Source organism: Diorhabda carinulata, chromosome 4 (genome assembly GCF_026250575.1).
Source record: "Diorhabda carinulata isolate Delta chromosome 4, icDioCari1.1, whole genome shotgun sequence".
In the NCBI taxonomy this organism is placed as follows: Eukaryota; Metazoa; Arthropoda; class Insecta; order Coleoptera; family Chrysomelidae; genus Diorhabda; species Diorhabda carinulata.
The window spans coordinates 1,909,452-1,922,226 of record NC_079463.1 but is presented as its reverse complement, the minus strand read 5'-3'; the positions used below and the strand labels follow the sequence as shown (position 1 = coordinate 1,922,226).

Below are 12,775 nucleotides of genomic sequence, written 5' to 3'. Positions count from 1 at the left end.
TTGATTTCATAAAATTTCGTTTTTAACGTTTTTTTTTTTTCGTTGATTATGATCGATTAAGTACTAGGGTTTGGAAATGTATAATCGAAATAATTTAAATTAATTATATACTTATTTATATTCTTTATTCTTCAATATATTATTTCAAACATTAATAGTATCTAAAAATGAGGTTATAACTTCAAGTTTTCTAGTCAGCATCACAGATAAAGCCTCACTCTAATTAGATCTGAAATAAAACATGCGCGAATGCAAAAAAAATTACTATTCATAATTATGACAAATATTCTTTTTCCTTTTTCAAGCTAATTGTAAAATTTAACTTATATTTAAATTCATCTCGTCTGTATCCACTACTGTCACGTGTCAATTCCATGGAATGATATAAATAAGTAGCAGGGCCGGACTTACTAATAAGTGATTTTAGTTACAAAATAGAAAATGAGTTGATAACTTTTATTTAGTTACCTTATTTTCAATTAAAAAATAATATATTTGTTACAGTACCACAAATAGAAAATCATAGAAGTAAGTAAATGACGACGTGCATATTTACCTATTTCCGTTGGCCATCTTGGTGTAACCAGGATGACTTCCATCACCGGAAGTAGTTATTTTTCGTTCAACCATATAACGAGGAGCCGTTTTCAAATTATGAGCGGCTCCAATGTTTCGCGCAAATTCTATAAACATTGTCGTTAACGAAAACGATGTACCGTATTCCGCAGCTCTGTAATCCCATGGGAAAACGTGATGGTAGTTGTGCCATCCTTCGCCACCTGTTAGCGCCGATACGAAACTATTTTCCGATGCTAATATATTTCTACGAACGTTATGACGTTTCAGGAATTTATGTTTGTTACTATATGCCTTAACTCACTTATCGAAAGGTTTATTTCCATAAATATGCGCCAGACTGTTGACTGTCCAAGTATGATTCAAAACTACGACGTATCTCAACACAAACGATATGAGAAAAGAATTCCGGAACGTTTCGTTCCATAAATACATCGGAACGGCGGTTGGAAAAACAACACTTATCATTGGAAATAGAACAAAGATCCATCTGCAACAAAATGTGGAAAGCAATCGCATCGGTTTCCAAGTTTTGCAGAACTTGTTACGGTTCTTGTTCAGTATCTTTTTATCGAGTTAGACGCTTACCGTTTTTGGAACATCACCAGATAATCCGCCTCCAAATCAGACATATCTATGGTTTTACCTTTTTCTTTTACTAACGGATGTTTCTTGCTCAAAAGCCAGCCGACATGAGAAAAGAAAAAACCTCTTGTAGCGTTGTGAGGATCTGCATCTGTATCAGTGAATTTATGGTGTAAGCGATGATCTCTTACCCAAACATACATAGAGTTCTGCAATAAACACAACAAACTTCAAATTGATCATATATTTAGATGTGTACCTACATGTCCAATTCAATTGGACATTAATATTAAAAAAAACATACCTGCCCGGCCAAAGTTTGCAGAATTATTATTATTAATCTTAATGATAGAGTCGCCTTAAAAGTTCTATGCGAGTAACACCTATGGGCCCCCATTGTTATTCCTTCGCCAGCGCATATTGCAAGAAAGACACCTAGATACATATAAATACATATATAAGCGTTTTAGTAGTGGGATTGTGGCAAAATCAAACACTAAAATCTACTAACTCTAATATATTTCCGAGCTTTCGATCCGTTTTAAATTTCTTGGTTTCTTTTAAAAACATCACATCCATCGATTCCAAAAATCAATAATCAGATTGACGCTTGATAGAAATATATTAGAATTAGTACACTTTGGTGTTCAATTTTGCCACAATCCCACTACGAAAACGCTCATAATCTAGCTGGCAAAGCAATTCAGATACAAGGAAGGGTTTGTTGGTTTCGACGTTAGTACGTCTCATCAGAGTGGTTTAACAACCCCACCAGGAAAATAGTTGAAGAATATTAAATTTCGAATTTATTTCAGAGGTGAATAGTAGAAATCTTCCATTTTGATATATTTTACACACCTCATTTACCATCGGAATGTATATTATCGGCGAATACGCTAGATTTCTACCTGATCAGTAGTTTGCAGTTGGAAGTGATGATGGCGCCACTTAGCTTTCGATTGGGAATGTTTAAGTACATAAACCAAATAGCGACTCACTTTGACGTTGTCTTCAGTTCGGGTCTCAAGCTCGAACGAGGATTGTTAAACCACTTTGATGAGACGTAATAACGTCGAAACTAGACAGTGGTTACAAACCCCTCGTTGCAACTACGAGACATTTTGGGTGTTAAGGTCGATTGACATCACGCCAGTCAAAGGAGATGTAATTCAATATTCGTCGAGGCATTAGCCAGGAAAGTAGTTGTTTTCTCCTTTAAAGAAAGAAGAATATATTTTCGAAATAATAAAATTCGAAATTATTTAAGGGGTGAATAGTAGGAATCGTTCATTTTGATTACCTTATGGGGTATTCTGTTAAACATTATTAAAAATGGCGTCTGTGGGCAGAGTAGTATTGGTTTGGAGGCTCATACGGACCTAGTTGTGCTTTGGAATGGTGTTTTTACAGCTAATTGCTAAATAGCAGACATTTTAGAACCATATTTCCAATTTAGAGCGAACTTATTTGCTTATTTATTATTACTTAACGTTAATTATTTATAAATTAAAATTACTTACCCCAAACAAACGTTGGTAGTTTAACTTTAAAAGTAATAACAAGAAAAAAACCATACAAGGCAAGTAAATGTAACATAAACATAAAAACCACGTTCCTCCAAACTATTTTTCGTTGGAAATTAGGATCAGTACCGATGTTTTCGCTTTTTAAGTGAGATTTGGGATAGGGAACATCGTTTTGGGAAAAATTTTCATCAATTATATTTTCGGTACCCATTTTCTATAACAAATAAAATGGTTGGACAAAAATTGATGGTAATAACCTACATAACGTTCAATTATCTGCGTATTTAATCCCAAAACACTACCAACCTGTACTTGTAATTTGTTTCGACCTATTTACAATGAAAAAATCACAAAATACAATCTTTCCAGAGTCGGAAAATGTTTGATTTCATTTCGACAGTACATTTTTTACCATACGGTAAACGAAACCATCCACCAAATCTCTCAATCGCAAGTATTTAATTACCGCGCGCTGCTCGACTTGATACATTTTGATACATAGATGTAACGTGATAAGAAGCAATTTTTTTCAATTTATAAATAGGTGCTGGTGTGTAGAGGTTTCATATCTCCCATTTTATTTTCTATAGAATATATAAAAAAATATTAAATCGTATACTGGGAAAATTCTGTATAGTTCTGAATGGAATTTTTCTCGCTAGCAATCTTTTACCAATTAACTCGGTCTTCTGTTAACAAAAAATAGTCGGACGGGGCTAGATCAGGGCTATATAGTGGGTGTTCAATCTCCGTGAAGCGACATACGAAAGCGATGTAGCGTGGACTGGCCTTAGTAAGTGAAAATAATATGCAAACGTTCACGTTCACTTTGTTATTAATTATCTAAATTCATCATTTTGTTGACGACGGTTCATTTTTTTGGCAAGGATCCTCCTTTCCGATGCCGCTTCAATCTACACATTCACGTTCACAAAATTTTACTCGACGCTGCTTTTGAACGTCGCTGCGAATTCGAAGCACTCAACTTAAAATCACTTTTGCCCTATTTTAATGCTTTGCTTTGCCAAAGCGAAGCTCAATTTGAGACATTTTGACAATTATTCAATTCAAAAAATTACTTTTGTACTTACGGGTGAAAATTTTAATGTTTTTTGTCACTTTTCTTATCAGCTTGTTACAAATAAAAATTTATATACATGTAGTTAAATTTTTTAATCGAAATCAGTACTTATTCTAACCTTATATTTATTTAATTGCATTTACCAAAAAAATCCATTAAAAAATCCATTTGCATTCATAAATAATTTATATTTAGTGGAATGAAATGGCTTAAATCAAATTAATCTAGAAAATTTCATTGTTTCAACGTGTTTGTAGACAATTTCATTGTTTTTATTTCTTTCGTATACAGGGAAAACTGGAAAGTACGAAACTGCTTATGTCCTTTTTGTCCGAATCAAGTTTTTTAAAAATAAAATTTCGGGAGCGAAATTTCTAATTATACTAATAATACTTTTTTCTTGTGGTTAATCGAAAATTTATACAAACTAAGGTGATTCAAAACCAAATCATAACATCGTTTTTTAGAATGCGCGCCATTCAGTTCGTTAATGACGTAGTGAAGTGCTAGTGGTTTCCTTCGAAAGTTCATTTCACACACAGCTTAGTCGCCATCTAACGAACGTTGATTCCCTTCTCAAAATACGCGCTATCCTGTTTGTTAATGACGTAGTGAAGTACTAGTGGTTTCTTTCGAAAGTTCATTTTACACACAGCTCAGACGCCATCTTACGAACGTTGATTCCTTTCACAAAATACGCGCCATTCTGTTCGTTAATGACGTAGTGAAGTGCTAGTGGTTTCCTTCGAAAGTTCATTTCACACACAGCTCAGTCGCCATCTAACGAACGTTGATTCCCTTCTCAAAATACGCGCTATCCTGTTTGTTAATGACGTAGTGAAGTACTAGTGGTTTCTTTCGAAAGTTCATTTTACACACAGCTCAGACGCCATCTTACGAACGTTGATTCCTTTCACAAAATACGCGCCATTCTGTTCGTTAATGACGTAGTGAAGTGCTAGTGGTTTCCTTCGAAAGTTCATTTCACACACAGCTTAGTCGCCATCTAACGAACGTTGATTCCCTTCTCAAAATACGCGCTATCCTGTTTGTTAATGACGTAGTGAAGTACTAGTGGTTTCTTTCGAAAGTTCATTTTACACACAGCTCAGACGCCATCTTACGAACGTTGATTCCTTTCACAAAATACGCGCCATTCTGTTCGTTAATGACGTAGTGAAGTGCTAGTGGTTTCCTTCGAAAGTTCATTTCACACACAGTTCAGTCGCCATCTAACGAACGTTGATTCCCTTCTCAAAATACGCGCTATCCTGTTTGTTACTGGCGTAGTGAAGTGTTAGTGGTTTCCTTCGAAAGTTCATTTCACACACAGCTTAGTCGCCATCTTGCGAACGTTGATTCTCTTAGAAGAGAGAGGCAATTAGAGCTTCGATGTTTAGATAAGTACAGTCCTTTGAGATTCCGATCTCCATTTTCATTCATACAAGATGGCGATTGTACATGAACTATCAGATAGTGACAATTTTCTCACACACCCGCGTGTTTCACATTTTTTATAAATGGTGGAAGCGTCTTTGATGTTTCCTATTAGAACTTTTTACTATAGCAAACTTCTAGGAAAAACCTATATATTTCTTTTGTTTCTTTTTGATCTAGAACTTTCTAGAATGTTATTTAGGTATATAAATGAATTGTGTAAGCGCTGTTGGTTAGTTTTTAATAAATAGTCGTAGTGAAAACAACGAATTAGTGAAAGTAATCCCAGAAAGTATTTAAATGGTATTTATAAGTAAATTATTATAAGTTAAGTGTATTGCATAGTTTGTGAATAGATTAAAAACGTAAGAGACGGTGTTTATTTATTCACCCCACGAATAGAAAGGGTGTAGATTCATATTTTGCTTACGCATCGAAAAATAGTTTTTTTTTTGGGAATGAATTACCCTATTAGTAGCATATTTCTACATATAATTAAAGGATTTTCTAATATTAATACAAAATATTTACCTGTCTATTCAAAGGCTGAAAATTTAAAAAAAAAAGCACCGCATATTTTAAATTCTAAAATGTCAAGGAATAACCACATACTGATAATAGAAATTGAAAAACAGTAGAAATGATAACGCTAAAATATACATATAATTAAAATTGTATATTTTTGACGTATTTCCACCTATTTTCCGATAAGGTTTAAGGCCGACCATCATGGGTTCTATCAGTCTACATAATCTACTAATATGGCGGCTCGTTTTATGTTATATTACGTTTTAGTTTTCACTTTTTTCGATTATGTCATATTGGACGGTACGTATTTTCCAAAAACAATCTCTATTTTGAAATTATTAACAATAGAAATACCACACATATTTTTGGTACACGTGTTTTTTTGTAAATCTTATTAAATATGGAAAGGAATTTTTTTTTAATTTCTAAAAACCATTTTTAACTAATGTATCTGTATGAAATAACGAAAGATCTGACAACAATGTAAATACTGCCGTAATACACACTTAATTATTGTTATAACTCAAATTTTCCTAAACGGAATCTAATTATTAAAGAAGGTATCTTTTCTATAGTTTTATTCCCTATTCTAAACATTGGTTAAGTGGAGGACAGCCTTCTCGGTTTGCTAAAGTACCAATCATCAAAAACATTTCGATATTCATCATAATATTCTTCTTTTTTTAACTTTTTTGTGATGTGTTCGTGCCTAACCGCAGATTGCGATAACGGCGACGAGGAAAAATTTTGTTGGTCATTAAACTATTGGTCAATTCTTGCTCTGTTGTGGTTTATAGATTTCCTGCAATGTTTATTTGGAACCATCTGTTGTTTCAATACCAAAATCTTGTAACCAAATACCTCCACTGATGTAGCATAATTTCAAATGACAGTTTGACGTAGACATTCAAAATTAGTAATTGAATTCTTCATTTAAACTTTTTATAAATTAGATATTTGAATTTCATTCACAGATATGCTAAGAAATGAATAAAAATATTAGTCAAAACAAAAAATGCGTGCATTAATTGGTTCAGCTTTTTCTAAAATTTCAACGAAAGTTGATTTAGGTACCAGATCTTTCAAATCAACGATTTAATTAATAGAATTGAGTGTTTTGTCTTCCCATAATCAATTTTAATAAAAACTTTACCAGAATTGGAGATATTAAGTTTCATTATCACATGGAAACCTTATCTTTTGATCAATCTAAACGACACGCTTTGTGTTTTCAGAGAGTGCGTGCGGTAAACCATTAGGAGAAGATTTCCGTTTGCACGAAGAAGACAGAATCGTTTCTGGGTATGACATAGGATACTATAGATACCCTTGGTATGCGGCTCTAATAAGATATAAATCAGTATCTTGCGGAGGGGCTCTAATTGCACCTAAAACTGTTTTAACGGCTGCGCATTGCTATAAAGAATTTTTAACGTTAGCACAGTAAGTTAATAGACCTTAAATATTTCTTAATCTAATTCTATTGCTTTTTATATAACCTCGAATAATGGTTATTCTTCTTCCCAAATGGAATGAATAGCTTAAATTACTTAATAATATAAAAAACAATTTACATTTCGCATGAATTTAAATTTCTTGCATTACGCCATCTTATTATGTTAAATTATTGTTGCCTCATTAAAAAAAAAGGTTTATTTATCTTGACAATTGACATTGACAGTAATGACGCATTTTTATTACACTAGTGCCTCGATTGGTAAATGGCGGAACATGATTTTAGCATGATTTTAAATGTCTTGCATTACTCCATCTCATTATGTTAAATTATTGTTGCCTCATTATAAAAAATGTCTATTTATCTTGACAATTGACATTGACAGTAATGACGCATTTTTATTATACTAGTGCCTCGATTGGTAAATGGTGGAACATGATTTTAGCATGATTTTAAATGTCTTGCATTACGCCATCTTATTATGTTAAATTATTGTTGCCTCATTAAAAAAAGGTTTATTTATCTTGACAATTGACATTGACAGTAATGACGCATTTTTATTACTCTAGTGCCTTGATTGGTAAATGGCGGAACATGATTTTAGCATGATTTTAAATGTCTTGCATTACGCCATCTTATTATATTAAATTATTGGTACCACTGGTAAGTTTGTAGAAAATGTTGAGCATTGAATATCACAAAATCCTTCCCAATCAGAACTCACAACAGAAAATTAATAAAATATGTTTATTTATCTTGACAATTGACATTGACAGTAATGACGCATTTTTATTACACTAGTGCAACGATTGGTAAATGGCGGAACATGATTTTAGCATGATTTTAAATTTCTTGCATTACGCCATCTTATTATTTTAAATTATTGTTGCCTCATTAAAAAAAAAATGTTTATTTATCTTGACAATTGACATTGACAGTAATGACGCATTTTTATTACACTAGTGCCATGATTGGTAAATGCCGGAACATGATTTTAGCATGATTTTAAATTTCTTGCATTACGCCATCTTATTATATTAAATTATTGTTACCACTGGTAAGTTTGTAGAAAATTTTGAGCATTGAATATCACAAAATCCTTCCCAATCAGAACTCACAACAGAAAATTAATAAAATATGTTTATTCATCTTGACAATTGACATTGACAGTAATGACACATTTTTTTTACACTAGTGCCTTGATTGGTAAATGGCGGAACATGATTTTAGCATGATTTTAAATGTCTTGCATTACGCCATCTTATTATATTAAATTATTGGTACCACTGGTAAGTTTGTAGAAAATGTTGAGCATTGAATATCACAAAATCCTTCCCAATCAGAACTCACAACAGAAAATTAATAAAATATGTTTATTTATCTTGACAATTGACATTGACAGTAATGACGCATTTTTATTACACTAGTGCAACGATTGGTAAATGGCGGAACATGATTTTAGCATGATTTTAAATTTCTTGCATTACGCCATCTTATTATTTTAAATTATTGTTGCCTCATTAAAAAAAAAATGTTTATTTATCTTGACAATTGACATTGACAGTAATGACGCATTTTTATTACACTAGTGCCATGATTGGTAAATGCCGGAACATGATTTTAGCATGATTTTAAATTTCTTGCATTACGCCATCTTATTATATTAAATTATTGTTACCACTGGTAAGTTTGTAGAAAATTTTGAGCATTGAATATCACAAAATCCTTCCCAATCAGAACTCACAACAGAAAATTAATAAAATATGTTTATTCATCTTGACAATTGACATTGACAGTAATGACACATTTTTTTTACACTAGTGCCTTGATTGGTAAATGGCGGAACATGATTTTAGCATGATTTTAAATGTCTTGCATTACGCCATCTTATTATATTAAATTATTGGTACCACTGGTAAGTTTGTAGAAAATGTTGAGCATTGAATATCACAAAATCCTTCCCAATCAGAACTCACAACAGAAAATTAATAAAATATGTTTATTTATCTTGACAATTGACATTGACAGTAATGACGCATTTTTATTACACTAGTGCAACGATTGGTAAATGGCGGAACATGATTTTAGCATGATTTTAAATTTCTTGCATTACGCCATCTTATTATTTTAAATTATTGTTGCCTCATTAAAAAAAAATGTTTATTTATCTTGACAATTGACATTGACAGTAATGACGCATTTTTATTACACTAGTGCCATGATTGGTAAATGCCGGAACATGATTTTAGCATGATTTTAAATTTCTTGCATTACGCCATCTTATTATATTAAATTATTGTTACCACTGGTAAGTTTGTAGAAAATTTTGAGCATTGAATATCACAAAATCCTTCCCATTCAGAACTCACAACAGAAAATTAATAAAATATGTTTATTTATCTTGACAATTGACATTGACAGTAATGACGCATTTTTATTACACTAGTGCAACGACTGGTAAGTGACAGAACTGAGTTTGTGCTACCGAAATTTACATACAAGTTGACTTTGTCATGTTTTATGCTACTAAAACTGAGTGGAGAATTAATTAACGAAATTATGGGAATAAATCAAATTCCAACCAGAGCTGGGTAGTACTTGAGTAAGTTGTACTCAAAATAGTAGACTCAGTATCGATACTCATGAGTACTTTAGACTCGAAAACTGTCGTATCCTTTTTATTATTTTGTCACGAGTACTCTCCAAAATTCGTGAAAGTACCCATCACTTTTGAATACTTTTCAAATGTACTCATGATTACTTCAGCTCAATACTCTGCCCAGCTCTGATTCCCATTGGACTGTTCGGTAAACGCTTTTAGTTATTTTATATTTTGATTTTTAGACACGGTGGTTTAACTTTAGAATCAATTTTTACTGTCAGGTTAGGAATATACAATATATGCGTAAACGAATCCACTCAAAAAGAGTATTCAGTTGAGAAAGTGAACGTCCACGAATTATATCAGCAGAAGATGCCTTACTACGACATTTGTTTATTGAAATTAGTCGGTAATACCGATCAGTACCGTCCGATTTGTTTACCACCACCGAGTGAGTATTACTGTTATTCTGTGACAAATACGTGAAGCAAGTGAATAAAAATGTGGGTAGCGGTTCGCGTTTTTTTGCTCTCATCAGCACAGGATAATAATAATTTCTTCTTTGAAGCGTTGAAAAAGAAGCCATTATATGGGACAGTACCGGGCTTGGGTACTTTGAGGTATCGCGGAGCTATGCCTTGTACTGTACACGAAGCCCGTCTATTATTTTACAACGATTCTATGTGCCATGATATGATAAATAAAACCGGAAACGATGCGTCTATTATAGAAAATGCATTTTGCGCCGGATATATACAAGGTGGAATAGATACATGTCAGGTAAATATCACTTTTCATCGGTTTTTGGAAACGGAATATATTTTCCTGGTTCTAGGGGGACAGTGGGGGTCCACTGCAAAGTATAAATCAAAATGGGAACTACGTTGTTATCGGTATGTAGACATCTAATAATCAACATATATTTTGAACGAAAGCGTACAATTCAAACTCAAATAAAACTCAGAAATTAACCCCGGTACAATAAGGGATGTTTACCTTATATTTCAGTTTTTTCACCCAAAAGGCAATATAAAGATCGGAAGTTTTGTCTTCTAGAACAGTTCAGAACATTCGATAGTGTCCAAAACATTCTCAAAATTGTTTTATCTTCTATTCACGATAAAGGTCGTCGTTTTTATTCAAGGGGTGTGTTTTTGAAGATATAAGGTCTGGAAGTTGCGCCCTGTACATCCCACCTCTCCCTGGAAATTGTTCCATGACGTAGATTTCCGTTTTTACCTAAATCACGTGTTTTTAGTGACGTAAGAGCCGTGAGTTTGTCCTCTAGAATAGTCTAGAGTAATCCAGAACTGTCAGGAAGTTGTTTTTTTATCCCTATCATAACCTAGGTTTCCGTTTTCACTTGAAAAACGTGTTTTTAATTATATAAGAGCTGGAAATATGTCCCCCAAAAAATTCTAGAACACTCTAGAGCATTTACAACATTCCAGAACTACCTAGAAGATGGTTTTAATCACAAATGCGCCATATTGAGATCTAGAAATGCTCAACCAAAATGTCTTGGACTGTAAAATCCGGTATTGCTACCGCCCCCTACACCTGACGCCAATAATTTATCGATGTAATTTATACAAATATCCCTATAGGAAGATCCCTACCTATTTAGAAGATAACCTAACCTATATCTCGAAATATGTAGCTTATATAAATTTATTCTATGTAGGAATAGTCTCGTTTGGTTTCCGATGCGCCGTTCCTGGTGTTTTGGGAATGTACACCGACGTATCGAAATATATAAACTGGATCAATGAAAAAACTGGAATAGACGCGCCAACAATAGTTAATAGTTTCCAAGAGAAACCGGTAGATAACGGTACTAACGTCAATAATGTACACACTGGAGTGGGGAGTGTAGGTACAGGAGGAGGTAAGATTATCTAAAATCAAAAACGTTGCAGACCCTAACTTTTTTCAAGAACGTTTTTAAATTGAAATCAGATTTGTCGATTAATTCGAAAATCATAGTTTTTCGCACTTTGAATGCTTTAGAGAAAAGTATTTTTTTGCAACTGCACATGGTTCCAAAAACAATCCGCGGATCGCTCTGTCGTGTAACAACACATCACTTATTTCCATAGAGTTGATAGCTTTGTTTGCGAGTTAACCAGGAATCCATTCCGATCACTGTAACGCGCCTCCTTGTTAACGAACATATTCTTGATGTCGAGTTACCGGGAACTTAATCGGCGTTACTCACGAATATGGAATTTTTACTTAAAATACAGAATTGAGCAAACCGCAACGATAATTTTGAAAGCGCCCATGCAATTGGTATTAGAATATCTCACCCTCTTTATCTTTAATATTAGCTCTATGTTCGGAATCAGCCCCGGGAACAAAGCTGAGATTAGCTCTATGGTTATTTGTCTACATATTTGAATTAGGAAGTCGCTGGAACGCGACCGAATCTGAACTATCACGCACTGTATTTGATCATCACATAACCAAACATTTTGAAAAATAAATTTATACGTACGTAAAGGTTTATTATTTGATTGTATTTTTTTATGCTTCGGATGTTATTGGAATTTATTTATTTTTAAAATAACTACCAACAAATTAGAAAGGTTTTCGTTGTAATTTTATAGAACCAAGAAGAATTGTAGTTTTGTTATTTTGTTAATCTAGGCCATCGTCCTCATCACCATTGGATACACATTATAGGACCATATAGACGACCAATAAAGATACTTCTTGATAAAAATAAACGTCCAAGATGATATGACACGATTCAATTAAAAAATTAATCTGCGATTATAAATTTCATTCTAAATTGCAATAATTGCAATCATTATCCACGTATTTGTTTAGAAGAAAAATAAAATAAATGTGTAAATAGAAGAATTTATCGTATTTTTTTTTAAATTATCGCTATAGGGTGATTCTACAGATTCGTCCTATGGGGCTCTTATATTCTCTTTATTACTCTAAATTAAATTAAAAGTTGTTGTAGTTCAAATGTA

General features: G+C 33.0%; 2 protein-coding genes across 4 annotated transcripts; one reads left to right on the top strand and one right to left on the bottom strand.

Moving 5' to 3' along the window:
- Window positions 1-103: 103 nt before the first annotated feature.
- Window positions 104-5,818, bottom strand: LOC130892605 (acyl-CoA Delta-9 desaturase-like). Of its 2 annotated transcripts, none has more exons than XM_057798086.1 (7): window positions 5,737-5,818; window positions 2,682-2,901; window positions 1,466-1,596; window positions 1,165-1,370; window positions 881-1,066; window positions 557-823; window positions 104-229 (listed from the first exon to the last, which is right to left on the bottom strand). In XM_057798086.1, exons 2-7 carry the CDS (start codon window positions 2,896-2,898, stop codon window positions 220-222), a joined length of 1,017 nt encoding a protein of 338 aa, XP_057654069.1. In that variant the 5' UTR covers window positions 2,899-2,901; window positions 5,737-5,818; the 3' UTR covers window positions 104-219. The 2 variants fall into 2 exon arrangements, with proteins under 2 accessions (XP_057654069.1, XP_057654068.1); XM_057798085.1 differs by lacking the exon at window positions 5,737-5,818 and adding an exon at window positions 3,779-3,889.
- A 79-nt stretch (window positions 5,819-5,897) lies between these two features.
- On the top strand, window positions 5,898-12,656 carry LOC130892604 (clotting factor G beta subunit-like). Of its 2 annotated transcripts, none has more exons than XM_057798084.1 (7): window positions 5,898-6,033; window positions 6,969-7,176; window positions 10,034-10,242; window positions 10,360-10,571; window positions 10,627-10,684; window positions 11,476-11,679; window positions 12,441-12,656. In XM_057798084.1, exons 1-7 carry the CDS (start codon window positions 5,967-5,969, stop codon window positions 12,530-12,532), a joined length of 1,050 nt encoding a protein of 349 aa, XP_057654067.1. In that variant the 5' UTR covers window positions 5,898-5,966; the 3' UTR covers window positions 12,533-12,656. The 2 variants fall into 2 exon arrangements, with proteins under 2 accessions (XP_057654067.1, XP_057654066.1); XM_057798083.1 differs by lacking the exon at window positions 12,441-12,656 and adding an exon at window positions 12,122-12,434.
- Window positions 12,657-12,775: the final 119 nt, after the last annotated feature.